The sequence below is a fragment of the Rhinolophus sinicus genome, linkage group LG07 (assembly GCF_036562045.2).
Source record: "Rhinolophus sinicus isolate RSC01 linkage group LG07, ASM3656204v1, whole genome shotgun sequence".
NCBI lineage: Eukaryota > Metazoa > Chordata > Mammalia > Chiroptera > Rhinolophidae > Rhinolophus > Rhinolophus sinicus.
In genome coordinates, this window is record NC_133757.1 from 128,409,503 (window position 1) to 128,435,615 (window position 26,113).

General features: G+C 49.3%; 1 protein-coding gene across 18 annotated transcripts in view; it reads right to left on the reverse strand.

Annotated features, from left to right (window-relative positions):
• Positions 1 to 2,058: 2,058 nt before the first annotated feature.
• The window catches only part of CAMK2D (calcium/calmodulin dependent protein kinase II delta), a 185,654-nt gene continuing 161,599 nt past the window's right edge, over positions 2,059 to 26,113 (reverse strand). For 4 of the 18 annotated variants that reach the window (XM_074338646.1, XM_074338641.1, XM_074338640.1 and 1 more), the window contains 6 exons: positions 19,873 to 19,921; positions 10,150 to 10,225; positions 8,161 to 8,255; positions 6,322 to 6,550; positions 4,964 to 5,059; positions 2,059 to 3,821 (listed from right to left, as the gene is read on the reverse strand). In XM_074338646.1, the coding sequence (XP_074194747.1) occupies positions 4,993 to 5,059; positions 6,322 to 6,550; positions 8,161 to 8,255; positions 10,150 to 10,225; positions 19,873 to 19,921 (516 nt within the window). In that variant the 3' untranslated portion in view covers positions 2,059 to 3,821; positions 4,964 to 4,992. Of the gene's footprint in view, positions 3,822 to 4,963; positions 5,060 to 6,317; positions 6,551 to 8,160; positions 8,256 to 10,149; positions 10,226 to 19,872; positions 19,922 to 22,208; positions 22,251 to 24,325; positions 24,386 to 26,113 lie in introns of those variants that run through there. The other 14 variants (XM_074338634.1, XM_074338632.1, XM_074338631.1 and 11 more) reach the window with 9 other exon arrangements.

Consider the following 26,113-nt stretch of genomic DNA (forward strand, 5'->3'; position numbering starts at 1 on the left):
GTCCTGTGCTGGCGGCTGCATTTGGCGCCGCCGCCGCCCGGGGGTCCCCCAGGTCCGCCAGCATCGGGCTGGAGGCAGAGCGCTGCCAGCCTTGGACAGTTCACCCTGCGTGGCCATGTCACGCCTGCAGGAAACATCGTGACAGTTTTCCGGTGAAGACTCTGAGGATGGCATAAACTACAGTCATTTTCCATGAAAACTGCAGCTGATCTTCCCTTAACAAATCAAAGGGCACCTCACAACATTTTGTGGTTTGGGTTCATTTTTGGGGATCTCAATTTTCTTATCAAAATGGAGTTAAAATACTTCTGGGCCCTTTAGCCGCACAGGCCCAGCGGGAAGTCAGCGGCCTGAGTGTACGCATGACCCAGGGGCACTGGGGCACGTGGGTCTGAGAACCAAAATGCCCACGGTGCCCGCAGCAAAGTTGAGAGTGAAGCTCTTGGGGTCGGGGCCATACTCTCCTCAAGGAGACATGGGCTTTTCTGACTGCTGCCATGGGCACACAGGACCAGTGTGGCCGGCCCTTTTCAGATGAATTAAGCCAGAAAGCATGACTTTTATATGAACTATCCAATTTTAAAATGTTGGTGGCAATAAATGAAAGCTAAAAACATTTTTTTTTTTTTTTTTTTTTTTTACAGACACACCAGAAATTTCTGTTGTAAAGCATTTATAAAAACCTTTAAAATGCTAATCCTGGGGTGAGATTGCTACTTAATCTCGGCAATGTTTCCTCCTAGAGCCTTACTTCTGAGAACTGGCTCTGCTTGGTGGAAAGTAGGAACACCATGACACTGTGTGGCTGTCCCAGGCCCGGTGGGCTGACTGTCACGTCCTGGACACAGAGTCTGTTGTGCTGACAAAGGAACCCAGGGAAACGCCCCTACAGGCCGGCAGATTTTATTTACAGAAATCCCTCAAAGGTTGTGCTTCTTACGTTCACCCTTACATTACATTTCATTCTTTTATTTATAGAGATTCAAAATTTCAGTTACGTACAAGGAAGCGTCCTGCGCATTTTCCTAGAACAGACTGCCTGCCTCTATTTCCTGTGCCCACTTTGGCTAGAGGACTATCTCATTGTCCCGCTGAGACATCTGATCACCAGTGTATCCTCAGCAGTGTGAGGACATTAGAACAGCTCCCGGCAAAAGAGTTCCATGCTCCCCGAGTGGGAGTAAAGAGCAATGGGCGTATGAAGGTGAGCGGCCAGGCAGCTCCAGCTGCAGCCATGATGCCACCTGCCTGCAGTCCTGCAGGCCTGCGCCCAGCATCTCGAACCCTCACAACATCTTTGCGACCTGGCATGTTTTCTGCGGGAAACTGCGGGAAGAGGCAACGTGCCCAGTGTCGACAGCAGGCAGCCCTGGCGTTAGTGCTGGGCCACAGCTCAGCAGCGGCTCGTGCCTCCCTCTCCCTCCCTGGCCTCACACGGGCTTGGGCCCCCAGCTATGGCCCCCACACAGGATACTTCAGTGGAGACACAAGTAAAGGTATGTTTTCTAAACAGCGTGGTTGGCGGGACAGGGGAACATGACTTCACAAGTACTGGGAGAGCTCAGAGCATGAATTTTAAAGACTAAGAATTATGTTGAAGAGGTAGGGGAAGAATATTCTGGGTTAGAAACACGTGTGGTGCTTTCAGTAAACTGGAAGGAGCTGAGTGTTCTGACCACTCGTGTCCAAGCTGAGCGGGGCTGACACACTTGCCTGTTTACTGAAGATGACAACACTGTCATGTTTTATGGTTAGATTAGGGTCAAAACGGCACAGCCCTGAGAAGGATGGGTTGGAGGAACGTGTAGAAACTTTGCAGACTCTTACCTGTTTCTAACTACTTTGCTTTCAGACCAGTTTTCCCAGGAGACAATGTTACTTTGTTCATACAGTAAATGAAGCTGCCATCACCACAAGTCCTTCCTTAAAAAGCAGCTTTTTGTCTTTACCGAGAGATAAGTCATTAAGACCTCCCGAGACCAGAACAGGCACCGTTGGCACGAGGTGGCCTCAGGCATGAATGTTGTACCTCCCCTGAAGAAAGAGATGGACGCACTGTCAGCAGAAATCACAAATTTATTAACTCTTAAATATATCAATCAGTCATTTACCATTATGGCAAGAAATATATACAGTGTCCCATGGTAAATTGCAGTGTTTCAAAATGATAGAAGGTAATAAATGTGAAACCCGATCGTGGTGGTGAACAAAGCACAATTTCCTGGAGTCCTATGGAGACAATGTGAGCTACGGTGAAACATCAACACCACGTGCTACGTTAAAAGTGTAAAAAAAAAACCCCACTTCATACTTATGTTTTAAAAATACATGTATGCCACGTATAGCCGTTTCACAAATAGGTAACAGAAAGTAAAAAGGGAAGATGAGGCCATTACTTCACAGATCTCATTGGCAGGTTAACATGGCTCAATACATTTACTGTATTTATTTATTTTAAATATATATATTGTTTTAAATTGTGTAATAATTATCAGAAAAGCTTCAATCCGTCTACCATACATCCACTAGCAACAATATCTAAGGCGATTAGTAATCAACACAGAAGGGTGAAATGAGAGAAACGAGGGCTCTTTTTGCTGTTTTTGTTTTTTTGCTTTATGGACAGGGTTCTGAGGTTGCGAATCTCTACGGTTACTGTCAAAATAACGCTGGGGGAGGGTCCATGCACTACAGGGAGCGAGCAGCACAGAGAAAATGGGAGCGTTCCCTTGTCTTAGTTTTGAAACTGGAGCATCCGAGCTCCTTGCAGGAAGCTGTACGCTGACAGAAAGAGGAGCTGAGAAAGCACAAGTCGCAACGACCAAGTTCAAAGCACGTATGAGAATGGAAAAGCTGGCAGCCTGTCGAACTGCAGAAAACCAGCCGCATGCGCACAAGGTGGTCCCCCGGCCGTCCTCGGCCTCCGGTCACGCAGCCCCAACGCCCCCTGGGCGACAGCCTGACCGCCAAGCTTGAGCTTACGCCAACTGAGAACCTTTCAAGTTCTGACACCACTTTTGTGGGCCCTGAAGACGATCGAAACTGCAGGCTGGCTCCCTCTGAAAGGCCTTGGTTTTCACTTGACCTTCCTCATGCAGACTTCACTCTTCTCACACACCACTAGACAAAAGGAAAAAAGTGGAGAACAGGCAAAAAGGGCAGGAACAGGATAAATGAAGAAAACAGCAGAGTTGAGAAAGGAATAAAAATTTCAACCCAGCGAATTGAGCAGAGCGCTGCCAGCACAGCAGAGTGGCAAACGCGGCAATGACCTGACCGACTCAGTGCACAGCCTGGCCCATCGACAGGATGTCACACGGCAGCGAACCACCCGATTTCGCTTCCGCAGTCACGTGCACCCTCTTCCCCTGTTGAACAGCAACAAAGCTTTCAGTGAAAACCCACCCATTTCAACCACGATCACACCAGGAAACTGAAGGTAGTTTTTGCCCTTTTTTTGTTAAACAAGCAAAAACACGTTAACATCAAAGAGTTTTTAAAAAGTTACATTGCTCTTACAAACCGTCCTTGGGAGAACAGTAATGTGAAGTCTGTTAAATCTTGGCAAAAAGAAACTTGATGAACAGGTTGTACTTGGAGGAGGTGGAATCTTTGTCTGGCCCCCCTCTGTTTGCATGGAACACCCCCACAGCTGAAGTGTAAACGATGTACAGAAGGGACAGATGACAAGACGCGGCGTCACATGTGCACACATTGGACCTTCACGCCTTCATGCACTCACACAGGCATGAAGAGGGGGGCCCAGGTTCCCGTCCAGACGCCCGGAGACGCGATGCTGAGGCGGCACTGTCCTCCGTTAGCTGCAGGGAGAAGAAGCATGAGTTACACTGCTCTGCAAAGTCTCGTCGCGCTGCGTCGCCAAGAGGACCTGCTCACGCATCTGAGTAAGAGGCTGAAAGGGCTTAAGAGATCTGCTTGCAGTCGTTAAAGGTGTAATACACAATGTTAAACAGACAATATTAAGATGGGAAACCAAGGTTAATGATCTGTCAATTTGTCCACACAGCGCTAAGCTGGAAATACAGACAGGGAGCCAGGCTTCAATCACAAGATTAAATCTAAAGAGACGGTTTAAGCATTCGTGTTTCCTGGACACATTAACGAATGGGTGTTATCACTTGCTTGAACGAGGCTACACGTGGAAATGCTTCCTTAGCTTCTGTCGTTGTTCCTACACTTGTTGGGACGCAAACCTAGAAGCCCACTTGACAGGGAACACAGCCTTAAGTCGGGAAGATGTGGCCATCGTCCTGCAGCTGAAGGACTTGTGTCTTTACACAACGGGCAGAGCAGCAACTTCAGCTCTGAGGATGCTCAGTGCTGCGAGCGGGAAAATACCCACAACAGAACCACCTGGGCCCGAGCCCTGGCCCAAGTTAGAAACAAACCTTAACCACAGCACAGGCATGAATTGAGTTACAGTCAACTCCAGTTATCCTCTGGAATCACCCAGTTTTGTGTGTTTTGATCCCGAGCTCGACCTCCTGTGTCCTGTCCTCAAGGTCAAACGCCACGACACTCAGACAGGCAACTAAAGGCCACATAAGCCTTGGCCACGTGCGTGTCAGGAACTGCAACCTCGTGGAAACCAGGAGGACGCCCAGGGGTCCCGAGCGGGACGTGAGTTGGGTGTGGATAACTGACAGTTGACGTAACTGACGTCTGCTGTGAGACCTCCAGCCTGTGTGGAAACCCCACGTCCCGTATGCTGGAGGCAGCTCTTCTCTACGCTTATCCCTTTAGAAGAAGGGCTGTGCTGCAAAATGGTGCCACACCCTAGCCTCGCGAGCTCATGCAAAAATGCTGTGACTTTCCAAAGACCCTTTACGGTTGTCACTGAGTAGATGGCAGGAGAAGATACCTGAAGGGGCAGAAAACCAGCCATGCAGCGTTCCAGTCACCAGCTCCACTCCCAAAGTGCCCAGAGCAGGGTGTTACTTACAAGACCCGCATGGGAAGGGTTTTCGTGCCTTAGATGTTTTGCCACAAAGAGGTGCTTCCTGAGAAGTTTTCCTTCCCATTTGGAATACAGGAGGGCCTATCAAGAGAAGCCCACTTAAGCCTCCTGGCAAAAAATGACGTTTTCTCCACCAGGCTGGACCCCATACATACTCGGGGAGCCCGCACCCTCCAGCACTGTGTGAACCAGCCCTTCTTGCCACAGGAACAGGCAGTGCGGGCCTTACCTCCGGGGGTAAAAACACACCCCAAATGGGCATCTTCATTACTATTCTGTTCCTAACTTCTTCTTAAGCACAGCTATTGTTTTCAGAGTGAATGTCAACATGTCTTCTGTTGTTTTCCTTGTTGACCCCCTTTTTACAGACCCACCTGGACAGCAGGTATCTGTAAGGCTACAGGGCAGCCCCTGGGGCACAGACGTAAGCCCAGCAGCGCTGCAGGGTTCTTAGGAGTGGGCTTCATGGCCTGGCCCGCTCCTAGATACTAACAGCTGATGCTGCTGAGAGTCTGGGGCCACAGCTGTGCTGAGAGAATCGCCACTTGCTGTTAACTGTCAGCCTCATTCCTATCGCTCCCTTGACTCCAGGGGGACCCTGCCTCCCTCCCCCTCAACCCTCTGCCCAGCCACGCTGATGTCTTGACACTGCCCGCGTGGGGTTCTTCGAGCTTGGACACATGCCCAGTGTCCCTTCCAGACGTCCAAATTCACTCCCACTGCTGCCAACGGTCTGCTACGCTGGGCTCACCACACGCCGCTCTGACACTCACTACCGTCTTTACTGTATGGCTCTTCTGTCTTTGGGATCGCAGAGAAATGGCTTCCTACACTCGCATACACGTCACCCCACATTTCACCAGGCACAAGCTGTGCATCTAGGTGTGCAACAGCACGTGTGTAACGCCTGTAGGAGCACACACGCAGCTGAGGTCCAGTGACAGAGACGCTCGAGTGCCTGCCACTTGCATTTGAAGTGCTGTTGTGGTACCTTTTTCTGGCTGTAGCCGAGGCCAGGGAGATAATCCATGAACGGGAGCCCTGCTCATACTGCCGTATTAGAACCCCCGTCTGCCTGCTGTGACAGTGAAGTCACCTGTGCTTTGCCTTATTCCACGAAGGCCCCCTGATTTAACCCTACGAGACCCTGGCCTGGCTAGTCCCTATGTGACACTGCCGTGTGCTGCGGGACAGGTGGCAGCCTGCACGTGGCCGCTCGGGTGGATCCTTCCAGAGAGTACAGACTGCTTCTCATGAGACATCTCTTCCCGCCAGTGTTAAATGACACATGGCACACCATTACCAGTGGGGAAGTGACCGATGCTGAGCCTGGACACACTTACTTGATGGGGACGGTTGGCGACCCCGAGCGATGAAAGTGGACGTTCTGCCACTTGCCGTCCCGGCGGTGCCACACGCGTGTCTCTTCTGACTGCATGGTCTTTGGCATCCCGCTGCCGTCCATGTACTGCGTGAGCCGGATGTATGCGATGCAGGCGGCATCGTCACCCACCAGGTGGACGTGGGGATTCAGGATGATGGTGTGGATCGGCTTACTGCTCTTGGACAAAGCTGACAGGGAGCGACAATGGAAACGGAGCTTAGTTTCAATGTCAAGAAACCATCCATCCATCCATCCACCCACCTACTAATTATTCGCAGTAACTGGGTACCTGGCACTGTGCAAAGTACAAAGGAAGAGAGAAAGGGCAAAAGTAGACACAGCCATTATTTTCTTTGGTTCCCTTTGTACACAAGCTGCTCTAAAAACTGGGGAAAAGCTGGACAGATGTGTTTATTTATAACGTGGGGTGGTTGGAAACAGAAGTGTAAACCCAGTTACGAATGGAGGTGGAGTAGGCCTGGCCCAGGTGCAGGGACCAGCTCCTGAACGAAGCACTGGGCAGCTGATAGGCTATCCTGGGGTCTTGTCTCTGTGAGTTGGTGACATACATGGGACAAGGGGCATATACTGAGCGTCAGGCACGGAACCTGCAGTCTCCAGCATGGGACCAGCACGACTCTGCCCCGTCTCACTCTGGGGCTCCTTCACTTAGCGGAGTCCCCTCCCTGGTAGCCTGGCTGTGGCCAGCCAGTCAGAAGCCACAATTCTGTGCTGGCCGTGCAGCCGGGTGTGTCCTGCAGCCCTTTGCTTTCACTGGGCAGCGCAGGCCAGGCTCTGGCCTTTGGTGTTCGGATAGCAGCTGCCCATTGTGGTTCTCCCGGGACTAAGGGACACGGAGATGGCCATTCTGAGGTCACCAAGACAGGCAGGCTGTCTGGCCTCCTAAGTGGACATGCTTCCTGTTCTCTGAAGGGGTCTCAGGACCCCTGTGCTGCCGTCACAGAAGAAAGAACCCCCACCACGAGGAGCACACGTCAGGGATGTCACAGGGGGCAGAGCTCATCAGCTCTCTCAGGGGACAGGAGATGCCTCCAATGGCCGAGAGGTCACTTATGGAAGCTCTCAAGGCCCATTTCCTGCCCAGTCACCTGTTGGCCTGCAAATGCCCGTGCACATGAGAAAAGTAATTCCTGGGATACACTGTGACAATCCATGCCAGCAGACTGCCCTGTCACAGTCTGGGGGCCTGACCATTACTGCACTCCTTACGCCTCGAGCCCCCGGCACGCACCGAGCAGACGGGGGGAGTGGGGACCGCAGGGGTTTCCGTCCACACTTTCCAGGTGGCCTGAAGGATTCCACATGAGTTTCTGTTGTCACTTTCTCTGAAATGAAGCCTGTCCTCTGAGGCCACTAGACTCCTGTAACCTGACCTGAAATACCTCAGTCATCTCTTTGAAAATGAGCATGAAGTAGGCTCAGAAGCACCCCCCTCTGTGGAATGTTCTGGCACGCTGTGCCCTTCTGTATCTTTTCATGTATAAACAATGATTTATGGGAACTTGAAATAAAAAATTTTGGTAACTCATTTTGCACCTTGTATCGTGTGTTTACTGGGACTTATGTGGGGTGTATTCAGTTAACATTACTTTTTATGCAAAGTCAGATATTTTTCAAAACACACCAACACTTTTAATCCTGTCATCCCGCCACCACCCCACCCAATTTCAAATACTAAGAATTCTCATTGCATAAAAAGAGCCAAAGAATTTGCTGGTTTGACAGACATTCCAAGGGAAGCTGAAAAGGCATATTATTCAATTTAAAATAACTGTACCATTTTCAAAGTAGAATCGATGAAAGTCCATCCCTTCCACTAGGTTGCCCAAAGCTTCAGGTTCAAAGGCAGTTAGGCCTGGGTCACAGATTTTTCTGTAGGAAAAGAAAAATCATGAAAATAATAAATGAGTTAATGTTTTTTGTTGTTTCACACATATCCATTTTGATTTACCCAACAGTCACTGAAGGAGTCTCTAAAAACACGAAAAAGACCCCACGTCTATCGTAGGCTCTGGGAAGGCAGTTTGAGGAGGAGACGCTATGAACGCTCCCTGCAGAGGACTGACGGGACGAAGGGCGGATAACGCAGCCAGCCCAGTGGGCAGCAAGGTGCAAACCGTGGGTGTTTCCTCCTAAAAATTTTGACCTTTTCCTTTCCAAGGTGAATTCTCTAGGCTTTCCCAGTCTTTTAAATGCTGTTCAAGTCTAGGTTACTCTCCAGATCTGCCAAGCGAACTTTGGCTCGACAATTAAATCCTTTGGGAATAATTTCTGACACCTCCTACGTTCATGACAGACATCCATTATGATCGCTTGGAAAGCAGGTGTCGCTTCCTACACTTCCTGGCAACGTTCATAAGACTTAATTAAACTTGTGTTTAAAGTTTACTTAACTTTTAAACTAAAATTAATAAAAGGTTCAAATGCAGAGATTTGTTCTTTTTAATCCTAGTTTTGATTCAACAAAGAGACACATTGTTTTAAATATGTGTTCAGATAACAGCAATGGGTTTTCTTTGCATAAACTTATTTGTTCAACAAAGAATTGTTCAACACCCATTATGCAGTAGAAATTCTTTGAAACAAACAATATGATACCAAATTAATTGCGGGATAGAAATATTTACGAAGTGCTCGATAAGCAGGTAACAAAGGTGCACACGGGGCAGGAGAGATCTAAGATTTGTGCAGGGCTCTAGTGACGAGAGGGAGTCTTTCCAGAGGGTGTAAGGTGGTGGGTGGGAACCGGCTCAGGGCTGTGCAGTACGGTGTGTGTGTGTGTGTGTGTGTGTGTGAGTGTGTGTGACAATGGCTCCTGTTGACACCTGAGCTCGCGGGGACACGTGCGAGTCCCATGGGAACACAGGGGAGAACAGCCCCCTGGGCCTGCGGAGGTCAGGGTTAGGATTCTCAGAGATGGTGACGTCAAGTCTTGATTTGAAGAATTAGTGGAAGTTCACAAAGGACATAAAAGGAGCCCAAATGGAAGGAGTTTGGACTGTTTATCGATGGGACGGGGCGACACCGTAATTTCATATGGAAATTCCCTGTTTGGGAAGGAAAACATTTTAACTGTTCAACAGAAATACAAGTTTCAAAAGCTTAACTCACGGCAGTTCTCGAAAGTCCTGTTCACAGAATGTGGAACTGATGTTGTTAAGAATACTTTTAAAGTAGAAAATGCTTTGAAAAGAATCACCGTGGTTACCCTTTGGGATCAAGAAAGCCTTACTGGGGGAAAGGGGGGGCTGGAACTTCGCCTCTGACTGCCCGGTGCGCAGGAGTTTCCAAGCTCCACGTCAGGCCTACACAACGTCTTTCTAAGGAGGAAGTGGCAGAACAGGGCCCTATGGTGACAGGAACTCATTCTGCCAGGGGCTGTCACTTCCTCTGTAAATGGAACAGCGCTCGGCACTGGGGCTGCCAGTGTTTAGTCCCATCTGGGCACTGACACCACCTGAGATCACGGAAGCACAGTCTTTCCCCAAACCGTTAGTCTGTTTTTTCTCACGTGTGCACGTGTGTCGCACGCGTGCGCCTCTCTCCTGAAACAGGATTTGGGTTGATAACAGACTCACAAGCTGCACTGGCATGTGCGCTCTGGACAGTGTGGCAGAGCCACCCAGGACCGTTTCTCCCAGAAGGCTCTACCTGGCAGGCCCTGAGAGGCTGTCCCGGCCCGATGCACAAAACGGGGACAGGCCAGGGCCTGCGCAGGCGAGGGCTCGCGAGGGCCGAGACCAGGCGCCAGCTGTGCCGTACTCACGTGTAGGCCTCGAAGTCCCCGCTGTTGATGGCTTCAATCAGCTGCTCAGTGACTTTGATGATCTCCTGCTTCCGTGCTAAGGGCAAGGACACACAGGCGGGTGAGAGCACAGGACGACGCCACACAGACGCCCGCCCAAAGGGTGCCGCTTCCCGCAACAGGGGACAGCCACTGAGACTCGCCTCATGGGGCCTGGCCCACCCCCTGCCACCCGCTGCTCGAGCGCGAGGACCCACGCGGCCTGGCTCTGCGGGCTGGCTGGGGGGGAGCCTACCTGCACGCCAGGCCAGACTCAGGCCCACAGGAGCATGAGCACCTTTGGGGCGCACGGCCACCTGCCGCTTGCTGGATAGTGACAGCGGCCTGGAAGGCTCAGGCTGTATTTTTAATGTGTTCTCATTACCTTTAGCATTTCATTTTCTGTAAGTATTTGCATTGTTTTACCATTTAGTTTAACCTCATCTACAAGATGACTCCTGACCAGCTTGTTGTTTATTACCTGAAGAGGACAGTGGCCACCAGACGCCACCGCGTCCCACTGATGTGTGAGTTTCCAGACGGTTGCCCACAGGGAATCCCGAGTCAGCCCACACTCCTTTCTTAGTGTCAGGCTCCTGTGCTTTACCTTCTCCCACTTTCATATCTGCAGATACTGCAGATTCTCTCAGAACAATTTACATCTTTCTTCCCCAAACTCTGTGTATGAAAACCCCATCGGCCCCAGGACAATGGACATGTCGCCTTCTCCATCCACCTCCTGCTGGCGGTGCAGGCTGATGTCCCAGGCCCGTCCTTTCTCTGTGCAGTGACTACGTAACGACTGGGCCAATTTCACAAGAATGGTACCCCATGGTCTTATACTCTCTTTCCACGCTGCCGTTAATGAGACTAACTCCTGGGCACAGTTATTGTCTAAGGAAACATGCAAATTAGGGTCATATTCATGCTCTTGGCAGGTGACAGGAAAACACGTCTTCAACTCAGCTATGTTTGGAGTTTCCTGAGACTATGTTTTTATTTCACTAGTTCACACGTTAGTTACCATTTGGAAGAGTGATTTCCATTATTTGGCTTTTAAAATCAAACCCATGAATGTTTCTGGACGTAATGCGTGTCATAATCTATAACATTTTATTCAAACATAAGACCTGGAAATCACCAAAGTTATATTGAAGAAAGTATTGTACACTTATCCAGAGTAACCTTTTCCATAACTTCAACTTTTCAGCTCTTTAGCGGCTACAGGCCCTCAAGATGAAAACAAATTAAATTATTCAAGCCATCTTTTTACTCTATAAAAACTAACGACTTGTAGTTTCAACGCATAAATTGTTAATTGGAAAAGAAACATTGTGACTTGCTGTGGCCTCACAATAAATGACTGACAAATACTTAAGAACAGAAAACCTAGCACTGGGGTCATTGAGCATTAAGTGAAAATATGTTTAGATTTAAGAAAGCTTGTGAGGATATCACTGGGTCACAAAATGTGGCCATATCATTTCCAAAATGACCCTGCTTCTGAAGATGAAACAAAATATTTACTTCTTTTTTAAAATTAAGGGAAGTGAAAAGTATTTATAGATGTTCATAAAAATGGCTTCGATATAAACAAACCTGGTGGTTCCGGAGAACAGCTGCTCACAGGAGAGGACTCAGCCCAGCCCCACCAGTAACTGGGGAGCTGCCCGCCCCCCGCGGACATGCATATGCCATCGGTAGCAGCATCCCCACAGCACTGAGCATTCAGTATTAGGACGCGTCAGCAATCAGACGGGAGCTGCCACCTCCGGTTAAGAGATGATGACGTGGGGAAAAAGGTTTAAGGAACTGGTACAAAGATCCGTACCCACTGCTGGACTTAAGATGAAAGCTGCAGTCCCCTGGCCCCCAGGCTCACACACTGGCATGATGAGCGAGAAGCTGAGCGCCCCCTGGCGGTGGTGGCGGGGAGGGGCTCTCACACTGCAAACCAAGGGGATGGCAAAGCCGTCTTCTCCCAGGAGAGTCAGGCTTGGGAACAAGAGGATGAGACCCAGGATTTTTAAATATTTGGGAAGTTCCCTTTTGTGTTTTTTTTTGTCATGAAGGAAATCCAGCAACAATTCCCACGAACCCCTCCAACCAATGCATGTGACACTGGCCAAAACAGGGCCTGCACGTTTCAGTTCCCAAGTAAAAGTGATCTGAGGGTCAGATCTCTGTCACGCAGGACGAGCTGGAAGCAGGGACACGCGCAGGCGGGCACAGCCGTGCAGCCGAGTGGCATAGAATGAACTTCACTTCTCCCACATAACTGCCTCCACGCCTCTAAGGGAGCGGAACACTCGGGCTCAGTACAGAAGGGGACTCAGTGCAACCTGTGGGCTTCCTCACAGCCACTTTCCTGAACAATTCAAGTGGAGACGATGACCACGGTGCCCCTGCGGGGCGAGACGTGGGAGGAGCCCACCCCATACGCCACACAGCCCGAATCTGTGACTTCTGCAAGGAGACCCAGCAAAACCATCCAGAGTGGGGTGGCCATGGAGAAAGAACGAGGCCAACTCTAGTCACTACAATGAGACGTTCTTCTGCCTCCGCAGTTATTGAGCCCCATGGGACACTGTAAAGTCTCTCTCCCTGTTTTCAGGGTCACACAGGCTGACAGTTGAGCACGCGTCACCCCAGTGTTGCCTCACTGGGCAGAACAAGTCTTTTAACTATAAGAAAGTCTCACCTTTTCCTAAGTGGTAAGTTCTTCCACTTACCCCCTTTCCCGTTCCCCTGGGGAGTCTGGGTCCCCTGTCACAGCAGCCCGCACTTTTGAGCTAATTTGCATCTTCAGCAGCTGCAAACAAAAGAGCCGCTTGTGCTTTCCTTGCAGGTTGCCCCCCAGCCCATGAATCACTGAATCACTGAGGGGAGCAGACAGGGGGGACAAGAAGACAACTCGGGAGACGCCGCAAACCCAGTCGCACCCACACAGTTTGCAAGAACCAGAGCATCCACTACCAACAGCAAATTCGGAAGCCAGTGAAGGAAGGTCACAGAACAAAGGATGAAGGTCAGGAGCGAATTTTCTTAATTTGGGCAATTCTGGGCTGATGCCGGCCTCTCCCGGTAAGTGCACTGCCCACATCACTGGCACCACACAGCGGCCAGGGCACTGGGCACATAGGAGCCGCCCGCCTGCCTGAAGACCACATGCGTCTGACATGTCAGCAGGAACACAGCAGCGGCGGTCTGGGGACACTCAGTGTTGTCACTGTAAATAACGAGTCTCTGTCTCTTGATGGGAGATATAAGTTCACCACCTCATGTGCTCCCACTTCCTACACTGGTCAAAACGCCTCCTATATCACGGTCATCTTCCAAGAGAGCCGTCTTTTCTGTCATCAGAGACCACTTCCTTTTCAGGGGCATTTCACCACTGCCTGGGGGGTCTCTCACGGTGCCTTAACTGTGTAACGTGATACAGTGCTGGGCTGGGCACGCGGTCCTGATGACGTGGGCACAGGGCAAGCAGCCCGCACCTCCGACAGGCAGACCCACTTACGTCCCCATGGAAAGTGTCCCCTTGTCCACACTGAAAAGAAGTGACATTCCATAGCGGAATTTCTTTCTGTTCTTTCTCTTCTAATCTGAAAACACAAAGTGGCAATGGGTTTCTGTCTATTATCCAAACTGTTGGATGATAACAATCTCTTTGTAACATTTGCCATCTGTGTTTTGCTAGACAGGTGTTCTGAAAGCAGATGTAGAGCTGTCAGTAAAGAAACCAGTGATGCCGTGAGGAATCATTTCAAAACAAACCAGTAGCTGGCCTTTCACACTTAACCTTAAGCTCCCAACCGGAGGCGAGTGTCCCTGTGAGGGAGCGCCGACCTGTAGCCACAATCTCCACGAGGGACCGCGTCTGTGACGGGCTGGACGCCGTCTGCCTGAGCGGGTTCAGTGACCTGCACAGATGTGCTCCCTGCAGCTGCGGGCGGGCTACTCGCAGGCGGTCAGGCTGCCGGTTTCCCTGCTATTCGTTAGGGGACAATCGGGACACAGTCAAAAGTAAGACACTTTTTCAAAATACTTGAAACATCCAGGGGAAAGGATCAGTTCCAATGAGCGAGTCACTAGTTACAATATGTTATGTTTAATTAAAAATAAAGTAGGCTCTGAGCTCAAAATCTTACGGGCTCAAACAAAAGGAACTTAATGTAAAAACCTTATAATTTAATTCACTAATTTAATGAGTCCTGTTATATGATACCATTGAGGCAAAAACTGGATTAAAATAATCTATTTAAAATTCATCCCACGTGAAAGGAATACTGTCACCTTAATTAAAACAAAAGTGTTGACTTCAGTTTTAAAGCAAAATGAATGTATTTCCTGTAGTTGGGCAGTTTCTGTTATTTACATATGTAGGTCTGCTGGGTTCTACATGTGGGTCTTACCATTCCTGATCTACCCACATGTGTAAAATAAACGGCTTAGAAAACAGAAGCAGTGATGCTGAAATAAAACACAAACACAGGTCCCTTTCCATTGATGGGCCCTGAATACTGACCTTCTGTGCTCTTTCCACTCACTCAGTGCAGAGCGGTCAGAAACGAGGTAAGGTCCTGAGTAGCTACGGCAGGCAGGCCACCAGGCCCCTACAGACACCTCTCAAGCCCGCAGGCCTGTACCGCTGTTGTTCTTGTTGGGCCGAGCCACGCCGTCACTTCTGAGGGTAAGTGCTGAAGGCTGTGCTGACTGTCCCACTGTGTGTATGGCTCAGCGTGCAGGGCCGGGCTGCACAGCCGATGGAGGGCTGGATTCTGACGCCAGAGCACATGCTCCACTGGGCCTGTGTCTTACTTTTTAAACTTGCATTTCCTATATTTTTAGCACCTAATTTTGGAGGCGGGGACATGTGGACAAAAACCTCTGATGATAAAAAGCTATGCTATGATGCTAACTTTCAGGGAAGTCTAATCTCAGAGGCAGCCGGGACATGGCCGGCTGGTCTCTACTGGGCTCCTTCCTCCACCACTTAGGTATTTATCATTCCTGCGACTGCCAGACGCTGTGAGGACATTGTTGGTACAGCTGTGGGGAAACAGACACAAGTCTCTGCGGTGAAAACACCTCCATTCTAGGAGGGGAGGAGAGACAGTGAACAAACACAGAAAATCGCTATTTCAGAGGCTGAGAAACACCGGGAGGAAAACAGAGGAGAGGAGAGTGGCAGCACTGGATTTAGGGGGATGCAACGTAAAACCGGGTCACCAAGCTCTGAGAGCATCACATCTGATCAGACCGAGAGCCACGTGGAGCCTGTGCCAGGACGCGGCAGGCAGGGGGCGGCGCGCGCAGAGGTCCACCAGGGATGTCAGAGGGTCCAGGGCAAGGCAGGAGGCGGCCTGGCCTTCCCCCCTGTTCTAATAGTGCTGGCAGCCAGCCTGGGGGCAGGGCAGGCACGGCACACGCTCTGACGGGTTTGGAAAGTGGCACTCTGAATACTGCGCTGGGAACAGCCTCTGGGCAGGTAATGCCAAAGCAGCCGACTGCTGACGGGCCGGTCACGCCAGCCACAGAGGCAGACCAAGGTGCTGCCGTAACCAGGCTGATGGACGTGCGTCAGGGAGCCGCAGGCAACTTCCAGAAGAGCTGCGTGTATTCTGAAGGGAGGACCCACAGGATGTGCTGAGGGACCAGATGTGGGGGGCAAGCAAAACTGAGGAGACAGAGAAAGCTGTAACATGATCTGGGAGTGTCAAAGGAACTGGGATATGACAGTCATGTCACATTCGGATGTCACAGTCGTGTGTGAATGCGAATGTATGGAAACAGTCAGAGATCTGCCTGCAGAACAAGTGCACTTGGACCAAACAAAACGCGCGGACAGCACGAGGGAAGGAGGGGAATCAGAGAGGGACACTCTCCAGAGGTGTGAGCGCGCGTGGCCACTACGCAAGGACCATCGTATCTACTGCTTACGTAGCATGAAACTGTTTCGTTGAGTTTTTATGTTTCTTTTTCAAGAAAACACAATTGAATAGATGGGAGTGTTCAAACCTAAGTGTCGTTTGTAAGTTTTCTGTTCTATCTGAGGAGATCAGACCACGCGCCAGAGGTATTGCATGTGGCAGACCGCTTCCTTAGGGTACCTGCGTGCCAAGTCCGCGCAGCTAGTGGGCATGATGGCTCAGGGGGCCCTCGTGTCACCACAGCAGGCCCGGCAGCAAATCAGTCTTTTTGTACCAAACACGATGCTTATTTTCATATCATGACTGGCAAATTCTGCTTAACAGCACTGGCCTAGGGGAAAACGTACCCTAGTACATGTCAAAAGAAATAAGACTACTTACTGCACTAGGTTTTTAGGACATTTACTCATGCACACTGCAAGAAATCTCCTTTGACACAGAAGAGAACTGCAGCGCAAACAGGGGAAAGGCACCAGCAGACGTCACGTCACAGAAGACAACAAGGCTGGGAGCGTCTATGAAACGAGCCTTCGTAGCCTCCGCCTGGCTTTCCAGACCTGGCACACAGAGGTGCTCAGTAATCCTTAGAACACCTGGGCGAATCCAAGTGTTTCGTGTAGAGCTCTCCTTGGTGGGCTCGCCACGCACTGCACACACCTGGACTGTTCTGGACCTGCTTACGTGCGACTGTCTGTGGCATGTCATTGTCATGTGTGTGCTTAATGCACATGTCATCCCTTGTCTTAGAAGTAGCTGGACACCGGCCAGAAACCAAAGGACAAAATTAGGATGTGCCTCAAAAGGTAGGAAGTAGGACGTGAGTACGTGGCCTTGGAGAAAGAACACGGTGGACGTAGCCGCTTGTTAAAGGGAAGCTGGGAAGCTGTCACAAGGCCCTTGGGACACTGTGAGCTTGGAAAGGAAAATGTGATTGTAACCAAACGCCGGAGGTTTTTCTGAAAAACAAGATAAAGGATATTGAGACGTAAAATCTCATGTTTTCATTAAGTCTTCTGGATGTTTGCAGAATTAAATAGGAGAAATGGCTAAGTCATAGCCTCAGGGATGAAGGACGGACAGAAGGCTTAAGACGAGCCCACAAGAGCAGATGTGGCATCTGCAGACGGCACACACTCACTGCACGTTGCTGGACGGAGGAAGAAACAGACGGCCCGGAGCCCGGTCAGGAACAGCGCCAGCTCGGGCCTCCTGAAGCCACAGGCCACCCCACGCTCCCCAGGCTGGCCCCTCGGGGCGGGCGGCCCCGACTTCCCACAGCGTCTGTGCTCCTTCTCTGAGCGAGGGGGCCTGTCTCCCTGCCCCCAGAAGACGCCTGAACAAGGTCCTGTGCTGTTGGTCCCCCTCCTCCCTCCTCAGGTATTAATTTTGCCCGTGTTCCTTGGCAGCGAGACCAGGGAGACGCTACTACTGGCTGAAGCTTGTGCCGTGGTACTCGTGGGGTCACGTGGAGGTCGGGTGCTGGTATGAGGGGGGACAGCCAGCAGGAGGGGGCTGCACGCAGCAGAGCACGGCAGGCACACACCTTGAGAGAGCGCTGAAAGTGTGGTTTCAACCGCACAACAAGGTCACGTGGGGGTGCAGGTGGGGAGCGTGTGTGGAGCCCAGACACGCCGTGCTTTGGGTCGGGTTAAGGAACAGACGGTCTCCGTGAGTTCCTACGCGTTAGGTCCTGAGGTCAGCCCACGGTCTAGCAGAGCGGGGTCATGAACACATCCCGACCCAGCGCCAGAGTGACAGCAGACAGACAGTCGCTCCCAGGCAGGAGTGTGCCTGGCCCAGTGGACGGAGAGGTTCCCGCACAAGCAGACCAACAGCCTAAAAGTACGCTGAAAACACCAATGACCGTTCTCTGTGCCACCCGTCCTGCAGTCAGGACGATGGCCGGGGTGATCCTCAGAGAGTCTCGAGGCCGCAAGCTTCCTGCTGTCACTTAGAGTTTCCGTGTGAGCTGCCCAAGGCGGCGTGGATCGTAGAGAACACACTGAGGCCTCGCGTGTCACACGTGTCACATCGGACTCTGACCACGCCCACACACGTAACAGCAGCAGACACTTACGTCACCTGTTCACTGACCTCAAGGGAAGAAGCCACAGCACAGCGGGCTCACGGCCAGCTGGGCATTTCTCTGAGCTCAGGGTTGGGCTTTTGTTGGTGTCGACACAGTGCAACTATAAAGGCCGACGCCTCCCAGTCTGGGGTCCCCGGGGACATGGGACTGAAGGGCTGCTTCTGACAACTGCTGACCTAATCTCCCTTCACACACACACAAAGCACATACTGTTAGGTGTGAGTGGCCGGGCTGCTGTGCACAGTGACACCCACAGCGGCCACAGGACTCGTTCTGAACCAACACTCAGAGGAGAGTCGAGGTGGCTGGGAACGGCCCTGCTGAGCCTGCTGTGGTCACCAAGGAGCAGGCTCACGCCCTGGGTGCTGGCATTCCAGTTCTGTCCAGTTATTCAGACACTCAGTCTCTCCAGCGGATAATACACAGGTTATTTCCTCTTTCCAATTCTTGCTCAAGGGAAGATGTAAAAATCATATAAATACACTGCTCGGCTGAAAGAGCTAATGAGTGCAACGTACATACAAAGATGATTCTTCCTGAATCATTGGGAAAGCTTAACGGCACACATGCTTGTTTGGTTAAAAAAGGAATCTCTTTATCTAGTGGGGCTAGAACCAGTGATGCACGAAATTACTTTAGTTCAAATTTTAGCTCCGGGGCAAGTGTGTGGTGAATAGACCTACTAAACAAAGGCCTGACACAGCTCCCACTGGTGGAGGCGACTCAGGTCAGGGTGCCAGCCTTACGGGGAGGGCGCCTAACAGAATAAAGTTGGCAGCTGGTCGGCAACTTGGCTCTGCTGCCATTTTTATTTCCTAAATTACCTGTAAGTCTCCTTGAGCTGAGAGTTCCTAGGTTCTTTCTTCTGTGATGTGAAGGCAGATTTTCAAAACTATCTTGCTAATGACACCTATGTTTATACCATTAGGTAAGTAATCCTTCCAGGGGAGGTTTCATTAACTGATGCACCAGTTCTCTGAGTTTCTTTTATACTTCCTTTCCTTTCATTCTTCTGCTTTCCCTATTGTGACAAGTGGCCTGTACAAGCTGTTGCTACAGACACTGATTACAAAAGGCGAGTTAAGACCTGCAGAAGCAAGTGAGGGGAAACAAGCCGCCCTGGGACGGCCACGGCCCCAGAGAGAGGGGCGCTGGGAGTGGGGCGGGGGAGGCGCTGCACAGCACGGGGGCCAGGGCACATTAGGAAAGTACACGAAAAGCCACGATTAAAAGGCTGCCAAATGCAAATCCACTGACACCCAGGACAGATGACTGGAAGTTTTTAAAAAATAGTTACCGTCACACTCCGTTCTTGAACATAAAACTGTTTTCTAGAAGGTTTCAGGAATGTGCGCAGTGCACATGCATTTCATGTTTCCTTTTGACTGACACACTTACAATTGGGTGTTATGTTTCTAAGATTACGTCATTACTGGTTTCAAGTCACACTGTGCTCCAATAACCACAAATGCACAATTAAAACAGGGGAAAAACACAATGTGAAAAAACCTGACCAAGCCCACACACGCATTCAAAATAATAGTGACACGTTAAGAAAATACTAAAAGGAAATTCTCTTTGTGTCACCGCACAGGCCCTGCGCCTGCATTATCAGCTGAGACAGACACGTTCCTTCCTGACGCGCAAGTCCGAGCTGGGCCTTCCCGGCGGCATCAATCGTACCTTTTACGTCTTCGTCCTCAATTGTGGTGTTGGAGCTCTCAGTCGACTCCTGTGGAGGCGAAAACACACTTTAAGTTGCAAACAATGAACAGCTTCTCCTTTGCTTCTTAAACAACTGGCGAGTGGCGTTCACATCATGCAGCATTGTCCAGCAGGCTGTGTGCGTGTGCTGACGTGCAGACGGACAAACACGTGACATGGTCTGAACAGACATAAAATGCCAAATGCCACAAACATTTACAAAGGGAGCACTCTGGCCGCCTGAGCTGGGAAGCACCACAACCCAGGTGAGCTGCAGATGCGGCCCACACGTGCCGCTTCCTCTGAGAGCCACCTACGGATGTGTTTGTGCTAAACTGCACCGTAGCACGTGCTCTGTCTGTGCGCATAAGGGACACTGACGCCATCAGCCTAAGGAATCTTAACCTGAAGCAGAACCCTTGTTGTGTAAGGCACTGCATCCGACTGCATGCACAGCAGATGCGCCCGCCTTGTTTCTCTGCAGAGACAAAGCACTTCATTGCTAAGTGAAGGTGTGCTGGACGTGCTTTCGAGAATTTCCACGTTTGTGACCGATCGGCACAATGGAACCATAATGGATAATTTACTTCCAAGGACAATTAGATTTTTTTCATTTATTTCTAAGTCAGAAACTGGCCGTTACTGGAACCCACTCCCATAAGGAAAAGACAAGGCTATTTCTTTGTAAAACTACAAATGAGGCTGGAGATTCAGAAGCACACTTAAAGGGACACTGCAACAGCCAGCATTAAGTTATGTTCCTTAAAAAGGGTTTGGCACGTTTCTCCATTTATAATGGATTTTCTAGCCAAGAAATGTAGTAATATTCATAAGACACGATTTTCCACTTGGAATGACTGATGGCCAGAGTGAAAACATTGAAACCTAGCTTCTGATTACAGCTACAGTAAGTGCTCCGTGAGGAAGAGCAGATTTTGGAAAATGATGCAAATAGCAGTGTCCTTTTAGAGATTCGATATTTAAAAAAGCGATCAATTTGTGTAACTATCACACAGAATATTTACACCAAAAGGACAGACTAATTACAGATGTGTCCAGAGTCTCCACCCACACAAAACCAAAGAGTCTTCATGCTTTGTTAACATGACCTAGAGTTCAAACTTAAGCTCAACATGAAGTAAACCCATGCACTTACGAGGAAACTAGCTCATGTAAGCAAGACATAACATGCAGCGACTCTTACAAAGGGCAGAGCTAGGCCTAGAAGCGTCCACTCCAGCTGCTGTGCGTGGTCTTTCACTTGCTAATGATTCTGGCAAAACCCATTTTCCTGTGTGATGTTCCTGGGAGCCTCCAGTCTTTTAGGGACTTAGAGCATTTTAAGTGTCACGACTGGCAGCTACATCTCATCATAAAGAATATAGCACTGGATGGTGTTTACTTTAATGGTTTTCTTATTGATAACTAAATGCTAACCCAGAGAAAAACGTGTTTTCTGACTTAAACATTGCTGCTGAGAGTAAGGAGAAGTAAGACCCAGGACTTATTTCAGAGTCTCATGAAGTGTTTTTCCTCCCCCAAGAGCTATCATGATGTATGAGAAGAAACTCGGTACGTGGGCTATGTTCAGAAAATGTCTCCTTTCACGCTGCAGACTCGTACTCAAGGACCGTGACCTAGTTAATATGCGTGCGGACAAGCTACAGTGGAGGGGAAACGGTACAGTCTTCTTTCAGCAAGTCCAATGTCTGTTACTGGGATGCTCATGGGTCAACACAAACAAACATATTTCACAAGAAGGAAAACTCCCGTATTCTCCTCAAATTCATGCCAAACAACAAAACAACACCAACAACAGAGAATTTAAAGTAAAGAAAAAGAAAAAAAAACACCATGGCAACAGAATAAACTCGAAAGCAACATTAAACTTAAACAAATACCTATGAACTCAAGTTGATTTTTTTGACGACAGTGGAATGAGACAGCAAGAAATTCTAAAATTTCATGCAGAATACATCTAAAATACAATGCAAGACAGGGATGGGAGGAAAAACCAACCGAAAAACCCAGGTGGGCTTGCTTAAGATACACAGTCTCTTGCCGTAAAGACCTTGTTTAACCCGACTTTTACTGACTACTGATACCACTCGTTTCTCTTTCAAGATGTCATTCTTTTTTCTTTTGAAACAGAAATATGTGTACAGTTCTACATAGATTAGGCCCAAAAGAAAGTGTGCTAGAAAAAGGCTAAGGATTTTCTTTCCTATTTTCAGACAATTAATTTTGCTTTGAATATTTGATGAGATGTGTAATCTTATTAAAGCAAGACGATGTTGATCTTTCTTTCTGAATACCTTGTTTCCATCAGGGTTGTGGATAACAGTAGTTTGGGGTTCCTGAGTGAGAACAAAATAGAGAAAGAAACAGTTTGCATTGGTAAGTATATTCGGACTGGTGAGAGGCACAGCATGGAAGGAGCCAGCTGACAGCACAAACAGTGACCAGGGCTCAAGCAGTGTCCACGACTGTCAGAGGCTGCAGCGGACACGAGCCGGATGGGGGAGCTCCCGGTGAGCCCGCCGCAGGGCCCCGAGACGGCAGCAGCATGCAGAGGCCTTATTCTCGTCAGCGTACAGACAAGGCTTTGAAGGCCGCAGACCTAGCGAGGCAGCCACTGTTTCACAAAGGCCCGCACCACACAGAGCTTCCCTTGCTTCCTCAGTGAGTGGCCATGGCCACCGGACAGCAGCACTCTTTGGAGGACCTCAAACTCGTTTTGAGACATTTTCCTGCTGTGCTTTGAGCATCGATGATGGTGTCATCACTGATATTTATACACAGATAAATACCCTTGGAAATCTAGAACCGTTGGACCCCCCCTACAAAGGACTATCCTAAAGAATGTATTTCAAAATCCCTAAGAAATTCTAAGGAACTTTAAAAGGTTCATGCAAAGGGTTCTAGAACGAATCATATCTTTACTATAATTTGAGACATGATGCTGTTAAGCTCTGTGCTGATTTATACCTAAAAGAAAATTCTGTTTTGTGGAACATACACTGGGGGTGCCAAAAAATGTATACAAGTGGACACTTTGGTCAACGTTGCTCAAGCTGTAGTTCGCAGTAATCAGAAGTGTCTGGACGCTGATGGGAACCACTTTGAGCACCTCTTATAATTGTAAAAGTCAAACGTGACTTGTATTCGTTTTGTGTTATCTATATAGACTGAGTATTACAATTTTAATACAGTTTTCCTTTCTTAAAAGGTGCACACATCTTTTGCACCCTCTGTGTTTACACAGACAATTTGCTCGTAAAGCCATGCTTGTCCATAATGCAAATATTATGTTTGCTATTGCTTTCCACCAGAACATTGAAGAAATATGCCCAAGTGGAAAGTAACACTCGAGTAACTGATGTGAAAGAGACTCATGTCCCCACACCAGTGGCACGCTTGGTGCTGTCATCACATGCTGTCTTGTCCACTGGAAGTCACTGCAGCCCCCGAGAGTCTCCTCCAAGCTGGGCCCACTCTGGGACCGGCTCCCGGAGTCCTCTCCCTGCCGGGGTCACCAGCTGTTTCATTGCTGCACAGCTGCTGTCTTCCTTTAAATGGCTTTAAATTGGGCCTCCTGGTGAACCCAAGTGAAATCATCCCGACATTTGAGATTCTTTGAAAACAACAGTACAGAGGTCAGCAAAAAATCAGAAACATTTCTCAAAATCATACCTGGGGAAAATACTGTGGAACTCAGAGAACTCAATTCCAGGATTCAAATCTGAGATTTTAACATGACACTGTCTCAGTGTTAAACTAATGCAGTTGTTGATAGTGTGACTCTGATTGGAATGGACAAAACTGGTCCCCAGTGGTAATTCAAAGCTCTGTGCTATGCGGTTTCATTCTCTGGATGAAAGTGAAACAGTGGTAATTTAATTTAAGATACAGTAAACAGCAAACTTTAAATTTTCCAGTGCCTCTTACTGTCAGAAGGTGAGGTCTTCCAAAGCCATGCTGTCTGTTAGTGAGAGGGAACTGGGGAATGAGGTCTGCATTTACTGTGCTCCGCGATTGTCCCCTTAGCTGCCCCTGATGCCAGCAGCGCCTCACAGAAGGACCCAGGGTCCCTGACCTCGGCAGCTGTCATCAGTAGGAGAGCTGAGAGCAACCAAAGCGCGTCCCACCGCATTCCTAGGGCCGCATGCAGAGGTGGTCGCCAAGACCACAGCTATCAGCATGACGTCCAACAACGAAATGAGGTCGCCCCATGTTAGAAACACACTGCTTGACAACCAACTGCCTTCACGAAATGAAAAAATGAACTTTCCCGTATCTTAGAAAGCAGAAACAAAAGCAAAACCGAACGAAACAAAATACTCATATCTATGCGTCTATACAGTGAAAGCACATGAGAGAAACGACAGAGAACAGTGAAGAACGCAGGAAGGGTTACAGAGTCCAGGAGTACCAGCGCCGGGGGAGGGGCGGTCTCTTTGGGGCTAGTTACCACGTTGGCTTTGTTGTTTATCTGTAGGTGTGCAGAAAACAGAAACAGAGATGCCTTAACCCTCGGGAACAAAGTCTCTACCTGCAGCACGTCTAGGTGGAGATGCAGACACAGAAATAAAGAGTCACTGGGGGTAACGAAAGGCATGGCGACATCACGGGAGTGACCACATCTAGTCCCCTGGGCCCACACAGGGCGGCACAGTATCTGTGACGTTGGGACGACCAGACCCACGTGGGGGCTTTGGCTCGGCGGGCAGACAGGAGCTTCTCCCGGGGAGCCCAGGTCAGGTGTCTGGGTGTGAAACGAACACAGATTCCCTCATCTTATTCTGAGCCTGAAGTCCTCACGGACCGTCTCTCCCTGGGGAATCACCACCACTTTGCTTGGTAGGTGTCCAATTAAAAACTTAGATCTTCTGATGAAATGCAGATTTGGTAATACACTTTTTAAATGACAAATCTGGTCTCCTTTAAAAAATACATCTTCAATTATAAATGGACAAAATTGAACTCTTTACTGTATTCTGATTGTAAAACGACTTTATTTTTACAGTTGTTTCAGAGGAAAACACTATTTGTTCTGTCAAAGTCTTAACTGCTGTGGTTGATGACTGCGTTCGGTAATGTTGTTCCCTTGCTTTCAACACCATTGGGTTTGTCCTCAGAGAAAAGGTCATGAGCCCTGTGAAAGTGACTGAGAGTCAGTAGGTACTGCAATGGGTCCACAGACGTGGCAACTTGAAACTACACTTGAGTTTGGGCTTGAAGAATCAAAGATTCAAAAAGTAGTAATCAATGTTCATTTAAACTCATGTATGACGACTTATATTATGGTTCTCTCATACAGGGAAAGAAACTGACATCCATTTTCTTGCCGTATATGATGTAGGCCCTTTCTTTACTTATTACTGTCTAAAGGACGACATCCCATCCCATAATTTTCGTGTAAATGTGCATAAGGAGTTAAAGAGAAACATACTGCAGAAAAATGAATGCCATGAGTATTTACAAATTACAGCAACCAGTCGTTTGAGCTTTCTGGGGATTCTTTCCTTTCATGGCTCAGAACCTGAAGCAGCAGGTGGGCCCTTCTCCAACCCCCTCGCCCCCCCCCCACATCCCCCCACCCCCGGGATGACTTGGGGTCTTATTTAAAGGCGCTCTGGCGCTGTGCTCTGTGACATGCAGGAAAAGGGAGAGAACCTCTGGTGCCCTTTCCTGGAAAACTCTCTAAATATTAAACCATCCATCTGTAGTTTGCATCAAGTTTGTTTAAAACTTGGCTTTAAATAAAAGTGCACAGAATTTAACATAAAACCTGGGCAGCAGCCAAGCAGAGATGAGAGACAACGGAGCTATTGAAAGGGGGCTCAAACTCCGCCTCTGCGTGAGGACAGAACGGACCAGACGCACGGGGAGTGCGTGCAGACAGCTGCCTACGCGGAGGGGCGCCTGGCGACACACAGCGGCTGCCTACCCAGTCAGAGGGCCTACGAGTGACACACGCATGCAGCGCTCACGCGTGTGCGTGCCTGTCAGTGGGTGCAAGGAAGGAAAGAGGAAGTCTTTATTTGTATTGGTTTTGAGGCAAGACAGTTGCCTTTTTTTCTAGGATGTGGTTGCCAGGAACTGCTTTATTTGGGTACAAATGTCCCACGTGCACACCCATGCACACTTGTCTGCACGCCCTTGCTCTCTCCCACCAGGGCGTCCGTCTGGATGCCCACTCTGAACTGCAAGGCACAGC